General features: G+C 26.8%; 2 protein-coding genes across 6 annotated transcripts in view; one reads left to right on the forward strand and one right to left on the reverse strand.

The window, feature by feature from the left end:
• LOC126894273 (small conductance calcium-activated potassium channel protein) overlaps window positions 1-24,853 on the forward strand; it is a 208,643-nt gene that overhangs the window by 140,507 nt on the left and 43,283 nt on the right. For all 5 annotated transcript variants that reach the window (XM_050665163.1, XM_050665160.1, XM_050665162.1 and 2 more), the window contains 2 exons: window positions 19,977-20,147; window positions 23,602-23,799. In XM_050665163.1, coding sequence (XP_050521120.1) covers window positions 19,977-20,147; window positions 23,602-23,799 — 369 coding nt within the window. The remainder of the gene's footprint in view (window positions 1-19,976; window positions 20,148-23,601; window positions 23,800-24,853) is intronic.
• Window positions 1-24,853, reverse strand: part of LOC126894279 (uncharacterized) — a 139,702-nt gene that overhangs the window by 32,974 nt on the left and 81,875 nt on the right. The window lies entirely within an intron of this gene.

Below are 24,853 nucleotides of genomic sequence, written 5' to 3' on the forward strand. Positions count from 1 at the left end.
AATATGCTCATCCAATATTGACTTTGCTCTTGTACCGATTCCAAGTCACTTTGTCAGGTTGAATGGATGATGAATAGTCTATTTTCGAGATACTAAATCGATGTCGCCTTCATTTAATTTTAGGCGCAGCCTCTAGTAATTTTTAACTGTCCGGCTCACCTTACTACACCACCTGGGAAGCGAAATTTTTAATATTGGCAAAATGTTTTATTCGACCGTTACCACAGTTAAAAATAATCACCAACGGCACGTCATATGTTAAAATTTAAATGGAATCGATCGTTAAACTTTTTTAGTTCGGCGAAATGGATTATTTGTTTAGAAAACGTTTTCAGATGATTTGTAAACACCGGTTTTCTTTATTCTTGGCTTTCTTCCTCCAAAATCGAATAAACACGTCTGAATAAACTTATTTTACGCAATACACATAATAATAATAACAATAAAGTACAATAACGTGGGTGAAGTTGATTACGAAGTTAGGTTGTTTGAGTTGTTTATGAAAATGTTTCTTCGGTACATTCATTCGCGTAATAGCCCCCAATAAATAAAAAAATCAATAGCTGAGAAGAAAAAAGTCCAACCACTCCGACATATTGCAATAGACAAAACTTTATCTAACTAAACACATCAACGACAGTATAAAACCTCCAACTTAATCGTATCGCTAAGACCAGTATTACATACACCCAATAAACCGTTTAAAAGACTTAAGTTTTAAAGTACATTAGGCTTAATTGAAACGCTTAAAAATTTAACTTTGAATTGTATAAAAATATCACTACACTCAATAGTATTGGGCATCGAACATCTGCTTCCCAATGACATATCAATCTCCATTATTTATAATTTATTGCTCTTCTGTTGTAGGTGTCAATTTCTGATACTGTAACATATTTACGCTGCATATGTACTAATTAGAACGATAATTTTTAAATACATTTTATGTATTCCATAAAACAATAATATTTTCGTTCAATGATTCTTTATTCTCAATTGGTATACTAAATATAAATTAAAGGAAATATTTTAGAAATGTTCATTTTAAACGTTATTTTTTGCCATAAGCCGAAGAAATCTAAATAAAATACAACATATCTGACTAACCATGGGAATATTTGGGACCAACACCAACAAATAGCTAAAAAATGATCGAGTTCTTAAAAAAAAATAATTTACATAAACTGATTTAATGTATAGAGAAACTGTTGTAATATTGTAATTTAGAAAAAATGTAACTAATGTTCTTAGCCATCAAAATTATAATAAGATAACAAAATAAAGACGTAATTTCTTTACTCTTCTTTGTTTTACTTGGTTTCGACTTTTATTAGCGATTTTAAATTATTGTGTCATTAATTTAATAGATTTTATAATTAAAATAGTATAGAAATAATCTATATACTTTCAGAAATATTGTACATTATCGGGTAGCAAAATTTGAATGATGTATAAATAAAATGTTCAAAGTAGCGTAAAATTAGCTATATATTTTTGGGTTATTTTTTAAGTTTTTTGACTGAACTTTTATTTTGGTTTTTATCGATATCATACTTTTTTTCCATGACAAAAAGATTTAAAAAAAAATACATAAAAAGTTATCGATGTATCGATTGACAAAGTAACTAAAATAGAGTTTACTAGTGGAACGAGATTTTGAATAGGGTTAACAATAATTCACTATACCGTATTTAATCCGAACTAATATCAGTCAATTATATTTATTTGGTCTATACATAAATTTAAATTTGGTCTTTATGAAAAGCACAGTAGGTGTCAAAACTATAGAATCTTAACCAAACGTTATAAGATACGAATAATAGTAGTTTCATTTATAATTAAATTGATAGAAAATCATATTACAAAAAAAATATACTAATTATATACTTAAAGTTTGAGGTATTTTTACTGTATCGAATAAGTAACGAAACAGAGTGAAGAATGAATATTTATAGTTGTCTTCAATAAAGGAAATATTTGGAATTTTTTTTTACACTCGAAAGGGTTAGTCAGACCGATATTTATACTGAAAGTTATAGCTTGTAAACGCATGAAAACCTATTCAATGCTGTTTCGCAGTTTTTCAAAACGATCATAACGTTCTGAGCAATAAACTTAAACGACAAATAACACAATTTGTCCAATAATATATAGTTTGTTTTCGATGGAAGTCCAAGTTGGAGATAACACGGAGCGCTATGGGCACTTGGGTTAAATAGAGTATTAAGAGTATTATTGTTTTGAATTCTTGTTGTGAAGAGTTTTGAACATTGCAAAGATATTATTTGGGTTAGTTCGGTAAGCAATAAAGACGATCGAAACGGATTAAACCTCAATGTTTGCCGCAGGCCGATAGCGAGTTTTTACTCAATCTTGAAATGAAAATTTAGATATGTGTGTGTGTGTGTGTTTGTGTGTATCGTATTATAATTCCATGAACAAGAAGCAACTAAATTATACCAAGAAAGTATCGAGACAAGTGTAGAGGGGTGAAGAATGTCACGAGTAAATATATTTTATGGGCGACAAACAAGAATGCATTTATCGAATAATGACGATAATAATAACAATAGATATATACCGGCATAAAATATAATAAATGATTTTATATTGTAGACTAATAAAAAGCTTTCCTCGCTGATCATAGACAAAACTAAAGTAATAAAAAAATATATATAATAATATTGCGGGATGATAAATATTAGCAAATAGAGACAGTGTGGATTGTCTTTTTATAGGTGGTATCAAATCAAATCCAATTGCCGTAGCAAATAATAATTCCTGTTTATATTTGTCAATGGCCATTACTATTTGAATGTCGGATTTTTCGTTCAAAAATCGTAAGGCGGCAATTTTTTGGTAATAATAACACAAAACCGAGAAATTAAAAAAAAAAACAGAAAACTATTGTTCAATTTAACCTTTCGTATGTATATAAAAAATATTAGATAATTTCAGAAGATCAGTTTAATTAGAAAATGTTAATACAGCTTTTAATAAGACTATAACCGTTTGGTTATAATCCATCTTATTATATCCGATATGTGGTAACCGCAATGTTTACTAATTGTCGTTTAAATTTACACCCAAGTGCGTGCCGCCTAGTATTTCGATTATCTTTATCTCTGGGTCGGGTCGGGTCTATCATAAATCACTAAATCCTAAACGCCTTGTACCCTACAAGCTTATTTTCCAATCTTCATTTACCAAGCTAGTCAATCGTTTTGTCATGTACTTTTTATCAATTTTAGACACATTGAAATGAATGGCATGCATTGAGTTTGTCTAGACTATAAATATCATTATGCTATGAAAATAGAATGATATAAAAGTTTATTATTTCGGTAGTTTTGTAATACTAAAATCGATTGAATTATCCTATTTGAGTTTAAAACTAAGTACGATTTAATTGTGCTTTTATTTTTTTAATGGAATAACACAATATTTTTATAATTTTCCACAATACGTGACCACCGATTTTACAATACAAACTTTTTCAAGAGACATACTAATGTACTACACTTTGTCGATTATGTATACATTTATAATGTACGTGTTCTAGTCTAAAATTATTTTCCTCGTCCAAAATACACATTAGTATAGTGTAATGCTTGTTGTTTTTAATCGTCCATCCAAATAAAATATTTTTATTGAGCTGAGCGCAATCACTAATATTGCTACTCTCACAATAAAAATCTCTTATATGATGATCAATTGTCCCGCACACAGTTTCCTTTAGGATTTTTAATGGAGACAATAAAACAATATCGATTAACAAGCCATTCAAAAAATAATTTGGCCTACATTTCCACTCACTCGTTTCAAACATTATTAAAAAACATTGTAATTGCAATGTAACGTTTACTTTCGCTCTCATTTCTTCTCATTCCTTTTTTTAAGTGCTCGTTTAAGCAACGCTTTTTTAAATGTAAATTAAGAGTGGCCGTTTTGTAAAAACTTTAAAACAAAATATATAACAATTTAAAGTACGAACATAATAAAAATCAAACGTTAGTTACAAGAAAAAATATTTTATTTATACTTTAAATTCAATATCAGATAACAATTTTTGTGCCATAATGTTTATAATAAACATTAAATTAAACTATTTTATGTTCTATTACTTAACAACGTAACTTCATAAATTAATGAAATTCATAGAAGAATTCTTACAAATAGACTTTGATTTTTATTTATTAATCCTCACTGTTATACTAGAAATGTTTAATACTCATTATGTTTTTGCAATATGTATTTTTATTGAATACAACCTATAATTTTGTTTTTTCAATAACATATTTTAACGAAATATTTTTAATTTAACTTTATGTGCATACATAAATTAGTGGTGTATCAGTGGTAGGGTAGTAGGATATTTACCCCCGTGCAAAAAAAAAATAGACTAGCTATGTATGTGGAGCCCTATAACTAAAATCTACTGGCTGATAATATATTTAGATAGTTAATTAGTCGTTTAGGACACCTAATATTTGTATTGTATGGTATACGTTATGAATATTTACATAGATTCTGTACATATAAAAACTTGGTATATATCACTTAATAGCTTTGAGTAAGAATTTCAAATTATTTTTAAGTAATTCAAAATTTAAGATACTAGAAAGAATTTTAGAAAAACGCTAAAAGATGCTACACTGTACCTTTTGTATAATTTAACATTATATCAAGTTTAGTTAAAAGCTGCTAAACTCACTGTTCTATTAGTAATTGAGCTTAAGTTTATAGAGATTAACAAGTTAAAAAGCAATGAAACCAAAACTTTATAAATCCCTTACATGCATGTAACTTTGTCGATTTCGAAGATGGTTAGCTTTCCTTTTTATTAGACCATACGTACACATTAATAAAATTTAAACCGATAACAATCGAATTAAACAAGTTATACATGCCACGTGTTTAACATTAACTTTGAAAGTATACACTTTGTGGCAAACTTTTCAAAATTTAATCTTTTTAAGTAGAAGAAAATTAGAACTTTATGAAACACTTAAGTGTTACAATTTGTTGAATTATTGGACCTGAATACAAACAAGTATTTACAAATAAAATATTAGAATATTGAAACTTTTATACTTGCATAATTGTGTTTTATATTCAAAATGAAAATAACTCAAAATCTTAAATCAATCTCGATTGAACAATGATGTAACTTCAATGTATCTTTCAAAGTTACGTAATCAAATTTATAAATAAAACAGCCCACGTAATTTACATAACAATGCGTCAAGTTGCCAACTCAGGACGAGGAAATGTCAAGAGTATCATTTAATCAATTTTTCATTGTTTTTACATGTATAGATAGCCAAAAAAGTCCTAAAATAACCCTCGAAAAGTTCGCAGAAACTGACCAATAAACCAGAGTTGTTATTCAAATAGTCAATCGTTATAAAATTATAAAATTAATACATACCTGTCAAATTATTTATAGAGTCAAGTGGAAATGAATTACTATTTTTAACATGTATACTTTAAATTTCAGAAAACCAACCTTGAAATCGTCTGTTCAGTAGTTCTTTATTTTATTATGAAATTAATTTCATAATAAAACCTTGGCAATTTTACTTTTCCGATATTTAAATCCCGTTAAATTAGTGCGTGAAAATGTCGTATTTTATGAATGAAATAAAATTGAAAAGGAAGACATTTAGTATGAGGATAAGAATAAATCACAGAAATTGAAAACCATAATTACAATAATAATTATATAAAAGTACAAATCCGACTTGATCAAAAAATCGCCATTAAAAATGACATTAAAGGACACGAGCATTTGTGACGGTCGTCTACCTTTGCCGCTATATCTCTTATCGGTATCTTTCTCTTCTAATCCTTTTATCTATCATCAGTGGTACAAAGAACGGCATTATTATGTATATATCCGTGAACTTGTGACCTTTATGCGGCACAAGTAACCATAGTTACCAGGAATCTAAGATCACGAGGCATGTACACACGCATTCACTACAGTACAAACAATATTCGCATTATAGTGACATGGACAAAATGAACGTAATAAAAAGTTTTGATGAGTCCATTCACCCAAAAAAAACAATTTTCATTATTTCGTATACTACAAGGCCCTTAATGAAATTATGGTGCCTCATTTTATGACTGGTGAGCCGGTTCATTTATTCAACGACTACGATGTGTACAAAACTAGCATTCTAGCAGAGTTCATTTTTTTAGTGAATCTTTTGCCCTATATTATCAATATCGAAAAAATTCAAACGATATTTTACAAAACCATTTTGATTTATTTCGTGGAGTATTTTGTGTATTCCGAAAACATTTAATTATTTTTGTTTGAGATATCAGTATTTTAAAATTTAAAAAAGGTGAGGAGCGGAATAGTATTACGCGACGATCTATTTTTACTGTAACGCACAGATANGTTCATTTATTCAACGACTACGATGTGTACAAAACTAGCATTCTAGCAGAGTTCATTTTTTTAGTGAATCTTTTGCCCTATATTATCAATATCGAAAAAATTCAAACGATATTTTACAAAACCATTTTGATTTCTTTTGAAATCTAAGAACAGATACGAAATTTTTTATTAATATTTTGTAGTTAAATTTGTAGAGCATTTTAAACTTTATGGAAATTTTAATTTTTACTTTTATTTTACATGTTGTCTTATAATGTCAAACTTTAGTATTTATTATTAAGAGAAAATACCATCGTTCAAATGAGCACCTAGCTGATATAAAAAAAAAGCATATAGTAATAATAACATATTGTATAATATACAAAATATATATTTTTTATTTGAAAAAAAAAATAATAATTTTACTAATATTGTAATGGTATCTTCAAAATGGATAATAGGGAAATACTATGGGCATATCAATCGATCGAAACAAGAAAAATGTTCATTAACATCTCATGAACTAAATTTTATTGATCTGTGTTATATATCTATTTGAGCACTACCGCATTAAAAATAATAATAAGAAATAAAAAGTATTAATGGTCTAAGTTAGATAAAATAAAATTAAAAACTTAAATGTATTGTAAAGCAATTTTGTTTTATAATACAAAATCTTATACATTTTTATTTGATTCTATTATTGTGATTTTCTACTCTTTGAGCAATAAGCCTATATAATTGCGCTCAATACCACAGAAATTGATTTTTGAGAAATATTTCTCTTATGTAATTTTATTTAGTTAAATAATCAAAACATGTTGAGCTTTTAAAAACTCAATAGAAGTTTTGAAATTAAAAGAAATAACCAATATTTAAAGAGCTTCGAAGATTTGGAAATTTGAATACTTTAATCGTATCGAGTTTATTAAATGAAAAATCTTTTAGATCATCATCGTATTTGGATAACTCCATGAAATAATGTAGGTTTTGGTTAATTCTGAAGTGTTTTGCATTTTAAGGTTTTTTAAGGTAATATTCGTAAGGTAATTACCTAATTAAGGTAATTCGTGTAATATTTATATTCGATTTTTAAGGTCATCTATAATAATGATGAAAAGAACATCCAAAATGAAAAACTTTTAGACAATATACATACGATGGGAAAAATAAACAAATAATAAGAAATTTGACGTGTCATTTAATTTAAAATGAATTTTAATTAAAAGCTAGAATGGATTTGTTTGAAAGTATATTATAGATTATATATAGCATAATTATAATGTCAAGACTCGTACTTTCTAAAAATAAAATCACTGTTTCCCCTACTTTATATTTTTGTAATTTTCGACATATCATTGATGTATTTTAGGACTCATCCAGTGTATTATTATTTGAGTAATGAACAAGAAATAACAGCATTATATCAATTTTACACTTAAGTGATTTCCATTGCTGTCCCGATGATTGGTCAAGATTTAAAATGATATTTTTTGGGTCACAGTTAACGTATTTGTTCATATTAAATTTTTCAATTATCGTTATCAACGTTATTACTGGACGTACCCAGAAAATTAAGTATTGTTCATTTATTATTTAGCCAAAAAAAGGCAACGCTAGTGCCAAAACAGTTCGCAGGCAACGTGGTTTTTTGTGTCTTTGATCATTCAAATATGTTATCTACCCATGTAAATGCATCGCATCCAAATAAATAACAATATGAAAATAAATGAACATCGTTTGGGACGCTTTCGCGTTGCCCTATAGATAGTTATTGCTATTAAACACATGGCCCACTTACAGAATGGTTATCAGAACAAATAGAGCAGTCTACACGTTCTTTCGGTAGTCTTCCAAGTATTTTACTCGGTAATTCATCGATTTAACCCATACTGGGGGGTGTCAAAGCACGTATTTAAAACGCCCGTAGGCTCTCATTTTGCCGAACTCTCATAGGAATACTAAACAGGAATCTTTATTATATTTTTACTCTCGCCGTTCAGACTCCAACCTAACCATTACATTTACATTCGTTATCTATTGTGTTACAAAACTGGAAGTCAAACAGACATGCTTTCAAATTTCATCGAGAGAATAATTTAGTAAATAAAATTACGATATGGTTTTCATTTTTTAAATGAACCTTAATTTATAATATAAAATTATAGATTTCTATAAAGACTAGAAGAAAATCCGGTAAATAAATGAATGTCAATTTACACTTTGAGCGACTGATCAAAAATGACAAAACTGTCCATTTTCACCGGGAATAATTTGTCACGCCAATTTTTTATAAGACTAGTATCAAAAATAATGTCCATGGCACTTAAAATGTTAAATTAGTGGTTTTAATTTTGTAAGAATATTACATTAGGTAATCTCTACACTTAATTTTAGCTGAATACCTAAGATTATTGACATTTTCTAATAGCAAGTTTTTAAAGTCACGTATAAAATGCAATAATAGTAATAATAATTGCAATAATTTTAAAACACCTTGAAATGTTAAACACTCAAGTACCATGAATGACCAAGATAACTGCTCGGATAAAAGCCAACTCGATATAAAATCAAAACCCTTTTACTAATTAAACGTTACATTAATGATTTGATATACTGCCAAGTATCTTCTAGATATCAGTACAATTTCGAGCCACTTTCACTTGAATAGTACCTGGCGACATAAGATTTCGGCTAAATGAACACAAACAGTATTTATTATGTATAATTTTCTCATATATGATTTTAAAAAGTATTTGTAATAATCATTGATATATTGGAAATACAAAATGTACCATATTCATAGAAAACACACGCGTATAAATTTTGAAAATATACATGTATGAGTGCTGAGTAATTCAAATGGTATTTCATTAATTTAAAATTGTACTTTTAAAATAAGGTTACTTTTGGAGCCCTACTTTACTATGTAGTTAATTTTCAAAAATAGTATTTTAATTAAAAACGCACAAATCATAGTAGATTTGTTGTTGACATAGGTATAAAATAAACTCATCTTAAAAGTTGTAACACGCATTTCAATGTTTTTAATTTTGATTGTTTTTGCTAAAAATAGTAACTGAATCATTTTTTTGGAAATAAATTTGAAGATGAAGTCGAATAGAACAATAACTAAGTAATACAAACAAAACTTATAGTATCAAGAATCACTGAGTATTAGGGAATATTTCAATTGTTTAATTAAATAAAATATAAAAACCAGCTATCTAATATATTCTACAAAAATTACTGTTAAGTAATAAATGATATACATTGCACAATGCTATATTAATTACACAGGACAACAACTATTTTGCTGTACACAATATGTTATGTGTGTAGATGAACTGTATATAAAATGTTGACACTGATTTCGAATTTAGCTTCAGAATTTTCTCATGCTGTTTTTGAGATGATTACTTATTAGATTATTATTAAATGATAATTAAATAATTAAATTTAGTAAAAAATTTTTTAACATCCACGATATATTTTGATGATATTAAAAAGTTTGAAAATTCCACAGTGTAGAGCTTATCTGTTGAGTTTAAACGTTTTTATAGGTATTCAATTTGAAATCAACGGACTTTTGTCGAATAAAAAATTAAGGTTGATCCTGTAACTATTTTTAGGTTAATTTCATAAATTTTGCAAGAAACTTAAAAATTTAGAAAAATTAAAATTTTTTTTATAACTTTTTTTAAATATTCTTATTTAGCATTATAATAGAAAAATTAATAAATATTGGTGATGTAAAATATCGAATAGTAACTATTAAACTATTCGATAGTCTATTAGAATAGTTTTTAAAACTATTCGGTTGTATAAAAACAATTCGAATACTATTTGATAGTTTAAAATATTTGAAAATGCTCATCACTAATATATTTATATATATTACAATGATTTGTTTAAATTTACTAAACTAATAATTAGTTATTATCTAAATAACTATAGGTGATTGTATATTGTAGATCAAGAAAACCTTTTTCATTATTTATTATCCAGTGTTATAGTTCATATCTTTCAATGGAATTTGACGATAAGATAATACATAGTGATTTTTTAACAATAACTCATTCAATATCATTATAGATATGAAATATTACATAACCTTTTTACTTTCAGAAGTTAATAGTATTCTACATTCTACAATTTCCGGAAAACAATTTTTTCTCACTGATTTACATTTTAGTTTAACAATTTTTAAACTAGTTTTTTGGAAGTTATTAACATAATAATATAATGACTGGAGGTGAAGCGTAAGTCTGTTAATGTTCATTCTCTGGGTATTAATAAACTGTAATTCATCTCCCACCCTGTTATAGTAATGCCAATATCTTTTAAAATACTAGTTCAAAAATTATTATCAACCAGTCATTTTATAGTTTGTAAGTTGTTTAAACATATAAATTTCTATTTAGAAAACTCAAGCTGATAAAATTTTAAGGGGCAATGTGACAAAATGGTTTTCTGGGAGTTGTAGAATATAATATCCTATTAAGTTCTGAAAAGAAAAAAAATATATTATATTATGTCTTATATTTTTAAATATATTGTGTTAATCGTGGTACACTCTAAGAAACGATCCAATAATTCCTATACATTAATATGGTATTTTTAATATACACGATAATTTTACTCATAAGTATCGTAATTTTGACATAGAGTATCAAAAATCCTTTACAAATATAACATTTTTATCACTGTTTATAAACATTTTTTGTTGCATTATATGCGTTAAAAACTTACCGCACGTACATATACCGTATATGTATATGGAAATGTCGACATTTTTTTTTTAGAGTGTAATCACTTTGTATAACCGTTACACAAACTTGAATAAATCTCTATCATTTTATAATTATTCTAATATTTTTACAGTAAGGGTAAAATTACATATTATTACTATTATTTTATTATTTATTTTTTTTTAATTCGTTTAGTTTGAACTATGAGATTATAAAATAATTAAAAACATTTTAGCTTAATGTATTATATACACATAATAAATATGGACTTAATAATTATTCACTGAATGGATTAGAAAATCATTGTAAAATGTACTTCACAGATAACTTTTCGTAAAAATTTCAATTTTAAAATCAGATGCATATTCTATATATTTAACAGTAAAACAAAACTTAAAAAGTAAAAACAACTGAATTTAGATGAATACTCTAGAATAATTATTAATTTTTTATGTCGGTCATCAATTCCAAATAAGTTTCTTGTAAAATCAAAGTAAGTACTTCTATGACTTTAAAGTACTACCTTACTAATATTATTATTTTTATTACATCCAAACATAAAATTTAATTGTTCAAAAATTCCAAAGTACTTGGCTAACAAAATGTTTGAAAAAATTATCAATAAAACAAAATCTTGTTATCCAAAATATATTATTAAAAAATCGAAATTTTCAAATTTCAAATTTAATTTAATTAAAAAAAAAAAAATACTAGATTATTTTTTTTCATATCTATAAATAATTAGTTGTAACATAAGACTTTTGAGTAAATATAAGTACTTCTGTGGAATTATTAACATCAATAATTACTGCACGAGATTAAACCCAGCTAAAAGTTAATACCTAACAGTATACTAAGTTTAATTAATAAACAAACAACAGGCGTATACTTTATAACAAATGTTATAGAATAGTTCCTATTGGCTAAATGGGTTATGAATAAGTTAGAAAGGGCAGCTCAGAACGTACACATATGTTGTAGAAAAATTATGGCTGTTCGTTTGAACAATATACCTTTGTGAATTTAAATTTAGGAATATAACCAAGATGAACTATACCATTATATTTTTACATCTGGGGATTGACGAGTTTGCAATTCAAAGAAAACTTAATCTGCAAATGACACTATGCATGAATATTCTATGCGAAATAGATACTGTTAAGCCACCAAAGGATGTTGAGCGATTTATCAGATGAGACTGAAAACGCATTAATTAAAATAGTGTCACAAGATGAAGTATAGAAATCATAAAATGTTTAATGAAAAAAAAACAATATATATACATATTGTGTGTGTAAAATATGAATAATGTGATTATAATAACAAATGAAAGGAATTTTAATTATTTCATAAATTAATAGAGGCATCATTGTTACTCTCTCAATTCATATAATATTGAGTGTAGCACGTTTATCTTGTATTAACACTGAGCGTTTTTTTTTTTATTCTAGTGCAACTTTTTTTATTTAGCATTGAAACCAAGATAAGAAGCCATTAGTCTTACATCAAAGAGCCGCACTAATTTGTTTTCTGTTTTTACTCTAAATTTAGGCATTGTTCCAAGCTACTCAAAGTGTTTTAATTTTTTCAAATAAAACATTTAGAGTAGCAAGTTTTCCACGTAAATATTTTTGGGTTTGATTAATGTACAAAAATAAAATAAATGATTTTGCCAATTTTTGTAAAACTTATCAGATTATTAAACAATTTTTGATCATATTTTTTTAAACACTGTGAAAATATATATAGAGTTGTGCTGTAAGTGATATCAAATACAACTTTAATGACAATTATTGTTTTAATAATTGTATAACAAAAGTAGCTACTACATACTATGAACTTAAGTACATAATATAAAGTTGCATTTTAAATATTGACTTTACATTATGTATTAGCTTCAAAATCATTTGGTCCTCGCCAAAACAAACTTCATGATAATATGATAAACGTCGAAAATTCGGAAATGATATAATAATGATGGTAATAATTTCAGGTTGTTCGTATTCAAATTGGGCGGTGTAATAAAAAAATCATCAATAAATCGTGAAACAGTTTGGATTTTTATTTTTACTTGAATTCTACTCGCGTTCTGGTCTTGGGCAAATAGATAACCACGAGATTTTTATATAATGTTTGATTGACATTAACTAGTCGAAAACAGAAATTATATCGCGAGATCGCTTCGCACTTTTTACGATAAAGTTAACTTTTGACAAAAAAATAACGTTTATTTTGATAAAACTCGTGTTACAAAATCCATTGTCTTCCTTTCATTTACCTAGAAACAAATGTACGATTTGTAATGTTAATGTTAATGATACTACGCTCTCAAATAGCTAAATTAAAACGACAACATTATTGTTAAATTCTCACGACTACAATAATTAGAATATTTACAACTGTAGACATAATATATAAGCGATTGTTAAAAAAGCCAACCCATTCAGCTTGGAGACTATATAGTCGTGCGGCCCCTAAACTGCACTAATAAACTTTTCATTATTGGGCAACGTTGTTTTATACATAATAGTAATATACTTTGGAACGCTTCCAACGAAAACATAATCAAATCTGGAAGAAACATAAGCCAAAATGTAACTTAGAACTTTATACGATGCTTTTAGGTTTCCTACTTAAATTATCGTCATCGTTTAACTTTCAAATGAAAAATACCCTTCCTATTTTTGCTGAAAAAGCGCGACCGGCTTGTTCTTTTAAGCTGTCACTTTATCATCTAATCTACACCAACAATAATTATTCTCCTACGCACAATACTGTTTCCTACTATCCAGGCGCGAACACATTGTTGTATTCCATCGGATTTACTATTCGTTCCATTGCGTTTATATCGTTCTCCACTGCCGTGCACAATGTGACGAGCTTCATATTTTCTCGGCCACGCCATTCGTCTTGTGTCGGCCAGAGAAACTGCAGTTTTCCATTTGCGAAAATAGTAGGCCCTTCATGTCTGCACGGCAAGACTATCAAGCACATAAATATGTATGCGTATAACATTAGTTTATGTACAAAATAATATCATCTATACGCGTGAACCTACGAATATAACGTTATTTATGGGTATTGTGTGATATATTTTATCACATTAAACAGACAGTAAAAATGGACTTCCAACGTACGACGGTGTTATGTAGTGAAAACATCCCGCAGTGACCCATAACTGCACTACAACTATGTGGCATACGCTTATTTACAACTTTTCTTTTATAGTTTGGTAAATCATTGCACAACATCAATGTTTATATATTAATATTCATTAGCCGAACAACCTATTGTTTTGTTTTTGCGAAAAATGATTCTAAAGGTCGTTAGGGGCTGATAAAATTAATTATTCCTTTCTTAATTATCAAATCAATTTTATTTCGCCGAGAATTACATCTCAGATGTTTTATTTTTTACCAATTAAATTACTTTCACTCAAAAATGCTTGACGCTTTTTCTGTTCCATTAATTAGCCTCCATCAATCACGTAACCATCTAAAATATGTAAATTTTTAAAATACAAAACATGAATATTTAAATGAGGACTCGGTTACAGTTGATAATGGTGATACGTTTCTAAAATATGTATCTTCTGAGTAAATTTATTTTTTGCTGGATAAATGTTAGTTTAATAATTAATTATTTTTTATTTCAAGTAAACGGCTTTTTAATTTATTTTATCTAATATTCGTCACGAGGCTAGGTTCTCAAAATATTTTTAACGAGAAGTAGAACGAGGCAAGACAATACCCTTATTAGTATTACTTTACAACAATCAATAGCATGAGTTTCTCTTGACTTTTTTTAATAAATGATTTCATATATAGTAAACCTAGTGCACTATAATTACTGTTTTTGTTAGTAGCCAGCATGCTAATAACCATCGGAAATTGATGAAAAACAAGTTAATTCAAACATTTTACTACTTTAAATGATTTTGACACTCAGAGTATATTTATATACTTTAAAAACTCAATTTTTTTCTGATATATTAAATCATTTCTGTTATTAGACTCTCATTATTGGTCAAGCGATTGAAATTTACATATCACTTACACTGCAAAGATGTTTAAACTAAGATGGACAAATTTCGTTTTCAAAGTGTTTTTTTTTTTTAATTTTAGGCAATATCCCTATTATAGTTTGTATTCCTGATAATAAAATCTAATAATGGTCAAAAGTTATTCAATGCGTAAAAATTCAAACGAGTTTTACAACTGAATCTCAGATTGAATCCATTGTGAAATACATAAAAAAGTTATTGTTTTTAAAGCTATTTTGTCACATTATTATAGAACATAGGGTTTCAAAAGGGGCTTAACTAGATGAAATATTCCATCTATAAATTTGCAGGAGACCATAAAAATAACACATTTAATATCGTTTCGAGAATGGATGATAAAAAAAATGCAAATAGAAAACGCTTCCCTGTGAATTATATGGACCGAAAATTATTTATTTATACGTTACATGGATTACACGATTAGGCATCTCATTTAGCTCGAATATCTCAAACCAAATGTTTCTGTTTAGATATAAATTAACATTATGGACTCTTGAGAAAACACTCGTACCGATGCAAAATGGCAAATTAGGTTAACAAACTGATTTTGTAATCTAGATTGAATTATTCACACAAGTGTATGAACACGGAACTGTGTGTAGGAGCGATATTTAACACGAAATAACAATAAGACTACATTTCACATTGTTTTAATATAGAAAATCTGTTTAGTATTCATAAATTATTTAAGCTCATCGAGGCAAAACTATAATATGAATGAAAATATTCATTGTAACTATATTTTATGGCCGTACAAATAATTTCATGTGATTAAGTTGAAATTTTTTTTTTTAATAAAAACAAATTATTTTCGGTGTTTTCGATTTCATATTGAGTTTATTTTTTATGAGTTACTCAAATAATGTAATCATTCAGATGAAGTATATACTTGACCGAGATAAAATAAATCGACCCAACCTCACTAGTCATAATGAATATTATTATTTATTTATATTTTTGGCCCCGACCATTGGGGTGCGTAATGCATTATTAAGTTTAACATTGAAAAAAAGATGCCCTGCAGACTTGAATAATTTAAGCACATCCGATACGCGAATCAAGGATTTTTACCCGAGGGCATTATTAGCGTCGGAAGGGCAAAACAGAAATATTATCGAACAAAATATAACCATCACACAAATGATATAGGTTATTCACGCACACACATATCGTTCTTAAATTATTTAACCGAGTATGAAGCAACATGGTTATTGCTTTGTAACTCCATACTTCTGGACCGAATCCAAAAAAGTTTTCCGTTGTCTTCTTAAGTTCAATGAGTTAAATAATGAGGAGTAATATATCCAAAATGAAAAATGTGCTGTATGAAAGAAAACTGAGAAATTCACTCTGTTCGATGAAACGCTTACGAGCAAACAGTTTAACATCAACTCGGTTATAAATTACACTGGTGTCACAACGTCACATTTAAACAATTGAAGCATTTTTCATTCGACCAATTGAGAAAGAACCAAAAAATCCACAAACGTTCAGATTCCCGTCAACCATTTCATAAATAATAGAACTATCAACTGATGCAAAACGGTAAAAAGGAAAGCTTTATAGTAGAAATTATAGCATTTTGCTATACTTCTTACCCTTTGGGATTTTACTTTGGTCAAATAGACATGCGCGGGTGGAAAATAATATTTTTATACAAAACGTACAAAATATATTATATGTATATATGTTTGTGGTACATAAAACACGCACAGGATGTGTCCCTAAGGGTTTGTTAGAATACATTCTAAGGAAATCAAAAAATTTTTAATTAAAATTTTTTTGTAAAACAATTTTTTTTTGCCAGAATATCCATTATGAAACTATTTAAAATTAAATCTTATTTTGTAATTTACTCATGATAAACCGAATAAATAATTGAATTATTCCTCGTTTTACAATAAATTCCATCGGAATATATGTTTCATTAATAGCGTTTGGTTTTATTATAATATCCTTTCTTGTGTAAATTTGGTTTAAGTTAATGTTGATGGCTAAACATTTTAAATGGCTTCTATTGATTTTATTCACTGTAGTTAATATTTTTAGAAAAAAACTGTCTATTATTTTGCCACAACCTGAAATCCATTACTGATGACAATAAAACATTATAATAATTCATTCATATTAAGTTAACTTTATTAAACATTGTAAACAATAAAGCAAAGTAAAAATACATTGTACACATTATAACACGGTGATACTTTTAACACTGGACACTCAATTTATTTTGAAACAATAATTGTTAAGAAAATAGGAACGGTTTGGCCAAGTCGGTAATGCAACTTTTTTGGATGCGCTATGGTCCGTGTTCGAAACTTGGTCATGAGCGGCTTCATTTACTGAATGAAACATCAGTTTAATATTTGGTGTTGTCATCTTTCTCACTGACAATGGTCTAACCACTCATCCTAGAGTATACATGGTCAAAAAACTTTTTCTTAAGAGAGATTGTAATTGTTCTCAACGAATGGTAAAGAGCGATAAAAAAAAGAATTGTTAAGAAAATTATTTTTGAAATTTTTAGTTTCATGTAATTCTTGATTTATCAGTCAATCACTAGTTTTAAATTCATTCCTAATAACTTATTATAAAAAGTGTCATTTTTTTTTAATTGTAACATAAATATTTAACTGATTTATTATTATTATTATTATAAAAGAATTTTTTTTTTGAATATTTACAATCTACAAAATAGGTGCAATAAGTAAATGTGATAAAATATGAAAATAACTTTAATAGCATAAATGGGTAGCTCATGTTAGAGCTCCTCATAATAATAGGAAAATATTACAGCATGTAAGTTATAATATAAATTTGTTTATTTTTTTCGTCCTTTTTTCTTAGATGATTAGGTAGTTGATCTATTTTTATAACACATATTTTGAATTTAATAAAATGTTTGAATTTTTAATATAACTTTATTTGTTTATTAGATATAAACATTTAAAGTTTCAAATTTTTGAGTTAATATACAGGTATAATATACAAGGGATAACAAATATAGGTTGCTAATTGGTTTTTTATGACACTGCTGTCACAGTCACGGATTGTTTATTATGACTGTCAATAGATATACTTTTTGTATTGTCAGTTAGTGTATTTATAAACTCACAACAATGTATCTTACTATCATTGATAATAACAATGCTGTGTACCTGCTAATATCGATGTCATAAAAAACCAATTAGTTACCTATATTTGTTATCCCTTGTGTATTATACCTGTATATTAACTCAAAAATTTGAAACTTTAAATGTTTATATCTAATAAACAAATAAAGTTATACTAAAAATTCAAATGCCATTTATTATTAAATTAAAAACTCAAACATTTTATTAAATTCAAAATATGTGTTAGCATTTAAAAAAACAAAGTTGACACCCTTACCAGGCATAAGGGATGAACTTAAAGTATTACATAGTTAATAATTCAAGAATGATGTGTAACTAAAGATAATCGAAAAAATAATGTTTAATTTATTATTATTCTGTAAGTAATTGAGTGGGTTATGATAAAAAAAGTCATTCTGTATATTATAAAGACGGTTTGGCATATGAAGATTAGAAAAAAGTAAAGGTCTTAGTATATGCAGACGGTTATATAGAATGTTCAGTAAGTAAGGAAACGGGTTTCCATTGTTCTTATTGTTTGTAACAATTAACCTTTTTCCTTACTTACTGATCACACCATATGTAGCTTGTATACAACATGTATTTGATAGTTTATCACCTAATCTGAATTTAAAGGATCTATTATAAGTAAGAAATTTAAAAGTACGATCTAATAGATAATAGAGTGCAGGAAGAAAATGTATAACCTTAAATAATAGTCTATGGTATCACCATAAAAAATCAGATGCTTGGGCCACGTCTAAAAATTCTCCTGGTCGGATTTTTTTTTGTTTTAAGTGATTGGCAATGTAATCAAAAACAAATAAGAAGTAGAATAGCGAAAATCAAACTGACAGTTAAGCAGTGACTTGATTTCAAACATAGATTAGATTAAATTATTTAAATTTGATTGATTTGATTCAATTAGTTAAGCATAGATTATAAAATAAACAATGATCTATTTAAGAAGGTGACTGGTTGAAAACAACTTTTATCCATTATTTTAGGTATTATTATTTTTAAGCTAGTTAAAAATATATTTTACCGTTTAAAGAATAAATTGAACACCTTACAAAGCGTAAGGGATAAATTGAAAGAGTAATTAATAACGGAAAAATCCAAAAATATACGAGACTAAAAAATACCAAGAATAATTTTCTTAACACAATTATTATTTTAAGAGAAATTGAGCGGCTAGTGTTAAAAGAATCACCTTGTAATATTTATAGTCAGGAAAATGGAAAAATCCTAGACTGTAAGAAATGTTAATAAAATATATTTTGTACTTGTCGAATGCATGTAAAACAACAACGCCTTGTTTTACATGGATTCGGGATGGACTTTATAACAAAAATGTTGTTTTACATCGCGTCAATAACATGAAACTTTTTATCGATGGCGATAATTCTAACACTTGTATCATTATACTCCAAATAAATGATAGTCATGAATAATTTTTATACTATCCGTAATAATTGAATTGTTACAAAATGTTTCCCGTACGTTATCCACAAACAAAATTAAATCAAGCCCCTGTAAACAAACCTGAAAAAAAAAAAAAAAAAAAAAACGTTAATAACGGTTGATAAATAAAATATATTCAATAGAACAATAAAATTTATTAAAAATTTCATTGATATTTATCTTTTATGTTTTAGCTGCGAAAGCACACGTCATCGACACTGTCGATCACCAGTGGAATGAAGGTGAGCGGTTCTGGTGGCCGAGGCGATAGCGGCGGAGCGGGCGAGGAAGCCGGCATAGCATTGGTTAGCATACATTCCGACTATCCTCGCTTCACCGAAGAACGTACCGGATTGGTGTGCAAGGTACATATTTTGCATGCTTGTTTAATTATTACGGCGCTGTGGATTTGCCAGTGTAACGGTTGTTGTTATTACACACTCGGTTTATGGCAGTATAATTTTCCTGCGGCAACATAAATATTTTCGTTTATGTGACATTATGTAAATCACATCATCAGTGTTATAATTGCCACCCAGTTTTCATCTGCCATACACTCAGCTGTCATATGACATCTGAATGTATAAAAATCGAAATGGTCGTTTCTTTATTTTGGCGTTTTCAAACTTTTAGGTCATTGGATAATTCTAGAAAGTCCAGAGCTCACATATAATAGGACCACGCTTATTTTATTAACTTCAATGTATCCGATCAATGTAACCACCGACTTTTTTCGTTATTATTACATGAAGGTTATTTGAGTAAAATCTAGTTTTGATAACCTTTCACCTTTACGAGCCGAATAGAAATTGAAAATTCGAACAAAATAATAGTATTTCAGTTTTTTTACATCATTTCTAGAACTATCATACTTAGAGTAAAAACATATTAGTATATAAATTATAGATTTTAATATTTAAAAAAAAAAAAAATGTTTTTACAAAATTCACTTTTGAACACTCTATATAATTTCTAACTTTCGAAAAAATTATTATATTATTATGATTCGTGTGAAAAATATGCGACATTAAATTGTCTAAAATATTGGTTTTTTATCAAATTACTGCGAGATATATACATTTGCTGTATAATAAAACTAAATGCGATTGGTTAAAACGTTTTATTCAGCGTGATATGATTATAAATAGAGTACTTCCTCCGATTAATTTTTCTCCAAGATATATTACTATAAGCTCCTGAAATTCTTTATAAACATAGCCAGGAAAATAGTCTTGTAATTTTTTTCCTCAATCATTTTTTAATATAACTAAAATCATTGGATAATCAAACCCCACACAATATATTCAACTGTCCCAATCTTTAACAAATCTCTTATAGAGTGTTATATTTGGACTAGACTGGAACAATTTTTGCTTAAAAAGAATTGCTTGAAGTATTATTTCAAAAATGTGATGTCTTATGTACTTTTACTAAGCATCATTTAATCGACCCGAGTTACATTCTGTTATAAGACCTAGAACTTTTTTTTAGTAATTCCTACTCTTCTTGTTAACCGTAAATTTGTCAGGGTATTTCATTACCAGTACCAACCGATAAGTGAGGTACACTTATAAGCTGTACAACTTTTGTACTATTGACAACAACAGAAAGTCGATCGCATTTTTATTTTCCAACTATTTTAGGTAAAATTTTTGAATCCCAATGCGCTAAAGCGAATTCTATGTTAAGTTCATAATTAATAAGATTTTTTTTTTACTAAGCATATTTATGCAAATTTATGTAAAATTTCTCGAGTTAAAGTTAAAACAGCAATTCTTCACTTAAACAACTTTGGTCAGAATTTAAAGAAAATAAATTTCATTTCTCCTAATTTTCCATTATTGATTAGTGCAGAATGATTCGCAAATATAAATTTATACATTTATTAATAATTGTTCGCTTTTCTAATGTTTTATAAAAGCAAGGAAATATTTTGTCTCGATACAAAGAGATGTTAAATATTAAATAAAAAAATTTAATTAAAAACTCGATCTTTAAACTTATATAATAATTAAATTACCACGTTTAGTTAATATTTATGAAAAGCTAGTAGTGATATAGTGGTCGTAGTATAATTAGATTTTCTTTAGCAATCCAAGTCAATTATTTTTTAATGAATCAAAACTTTAAATTACTAAAACAAAAAATTGCTCTTATACCTCGTCAAAGTCTAGATATAAGAGTAGCATTTTATAAATTTTTTATTTTTATGACAGAAAAACTAAACAAATCATTTCTGAATCACTGAATAACATCATTAATATAGTAGAATACTATAAACAGTATTTTTATCATTGTTATTTTAGTCGTTTGTCAATAGATGATTACTTTTTATTATGCACTTTTATTTTTATTTTCTTATTGATTTATAATTAATTGATAAGTCATGATTTATTCAAAGCGTATAACTCAATTTTAAGAGATTGTTTTAAATGATTTCACACAGTATAATTAAAGCTATTCGGTCAATAACTCTATTAAATTATATTTCTCAGTACTAAGTGTTTGGACAAGTTCCAATATTTGAAAAAACCAATTACAAAGTGATTTGACGTTAGTGTAAAAGTCTTTCATAAGCAACCTCTTTGCAAATTACCTTCTTTAATTAATTGACTGAGTAGTGATATTTAAATTTATTTGTGATTTTATATTATATTTGCGATGAAATAGAACATGTACAGTAATTACTGGTTATTAATAACATTCTGTTTACAATAATTAGTTTATTTTTTTTTTTTTTAATGGTGAATATTGAGTAGTTTAATAGGATTTATTATTGTGATCTACATAAATTATTAAATTTTTATTCAAAATTACCTTGAAAATATTAATATTATTTGAATAATTCAGATTATTTAGAGGTGCACTCCAGTGGTTAAATTTATTAATATATGAAATTTTAGCTAATAGACATGACTTAATAAATTTTTTTAAGACGATTGATAAAGTAAATTTTTTATGTTTTATAAAATAATATCATGAACATTTACATTTATTCATTCACATATAATGATTACAAGAATTTTTTCCTTAGCACGTACTAACCGACTATTTGGTGAAGAATTTGCTTGTCTCTATTTAAAATCTAAAGAGTTTTTATGCTTCATGTATCACGTAAATACATATATAAGAAACCATAGAATCCATTTAGTGAATAACCTCAATGCTTTTTAAAGACACGTTGTCAAAGATTTCCAAATCTTTTAGACGACAAAAAGGCTTTTTGTGATATAGATAAACTTGAAAAACGAATAAAATAATACTGATTATATTTTAAATTAGTTACGTTTTTTAGACATATGAAATTCCTTAAGTTTGGGATTTTCTTACACATTTCATATCATATTTCATCTAATTATAGAAAACAAAAATTTATTCTTGACACCCACTCATAATTAAAACTTATTTATTTTTTCAAAAGTAATATAATAAAATAATAAATCAAATATTTCTATGATGATTTGGAAATGTTCTAATGCTTTATTTAATTTTAAATATTTAAAATAATCAGCTAACGTTACTTAATGTTTTATAACTATAATTTTGATACATATATAAGTGTTAAAATAAAATGTATACCAAACTATTGTAAGTCATGTCTGAAGCATAAAAACTTTTTAACAAACATTAATATAATTTTTTTTTTTTATAAAAAATATTTTTATTGTTTGATTATATTATGACAATGTATAAACGTAGATTTTAATCAAATAAATGTAATATATTCGTTAAATATATAAAAATAATAATATTTTCATCAATACGCAATGCATAAGTACATTTGATGATTACTAAATTTAAATTGAATTTATGTTTCAGGGCGCTAGCTTAGTAGGTTCCAGTAGTAATGTAACCGGTAGTAAACACAAACCAAATGTTGGATACAGACTGGGTAGGCGTAAAGCACTTTTTGAAAAACGAAAAAGAATAAGTGATTACGCTCTAGTCATGGGAATGTTCGGTATTATAATTATGGTTATCGAAAACGAATTAGCTAGTGCGGGCGTCTACCCAAAAGTAAGTAAAATCGAATTTTTTAATAGATGTTAATAAGGTTCATTGATTTAACTAAGAATCAATACATTTGCTCTATTATAGTACATACATATTATACTTATTTTATTCATACACTCATAAGTTATTTTTAAATTTAAAAATATTAAATAATTTTGATTGATAACAATTTTATAGATAAAAATAAAACTTAAAGTAAAATTGTAAATTTTTTTCAATGTCCTGTTGGATGACACATAATTAAAGACTACAAAATTCTATTAAAACTGTAAAATTGATCAACCTATCGAATATTTAACATATAAAATTAATACAAATTTATATCCTTAATAACACTCCTTATGAAATAAGAAGAATAGTTTTAAGATACCGAAGTTAAAATATACTACTATAGTTACTTTAGAGATAGCAATAAATCATACATTGTCCAAATCGTTTGAGATTTTGTAACTAATAAATTTTATGTTATAAAATATAATCAAGAGCATATATATATGACATTCGAACTTAATTACAACCGAGTCTTTTATCTTAGAAAAATATGATAGTAATAATAATTTTAACAATATCAATAAATAATTTTACCATTGAAATGCCAAAAAATAATAACGACATATTTCTCTAAGTGTGAAGAAAATATTTTATATTAGAAAGTTAACTGTACATCTTAATTATAAAAATTTTACATTGTTTTTACAACCCTAATTACTCGTTGCAAATGAGCGGATCCAAAAAAACGAGGGCTCACAAATTAGACGAATTTATAAATAAAATTAAGCTACTGAAATGACAGCTACTAGTTACTGTGTTAAATAATTCCTATTTGCTTATAATAAGCACAGAAGATAAATAGTAGGTATTAATATGAGTGAGCCACATAAATCTCTAAAGCTTGTTAGAGAAAATCAATTGAGTACATTTGCTCATTGTCTAAACACTATTTATATAACAACGAATCAAGTTTCTGACAAACTGTAGATAAACGAGTAATCATGTAACCTGATATGGAAAGCTAAAATAATTAGTAGGAGTTACAACGATTAAATGAAAAATGTCA

This window comes from Daktulosphaira vitifoliae, unplaced genomic scaffold (assembly GCF_025091365.1).
Source record: "Daktulosphaira vitifoliae isolate Bord-2020 unplaced genomic scaffold, ASM2509136v1 Scaffold_1, whole genome shotgun sequence".
NCBI classification, from domain to species: Eukaryota; Metazoa; Arthropoda; class Insecta; order Hemiptera; family Phylloxeridae; genus Daktulosphaira; species Daktulosphaira vitifoliae.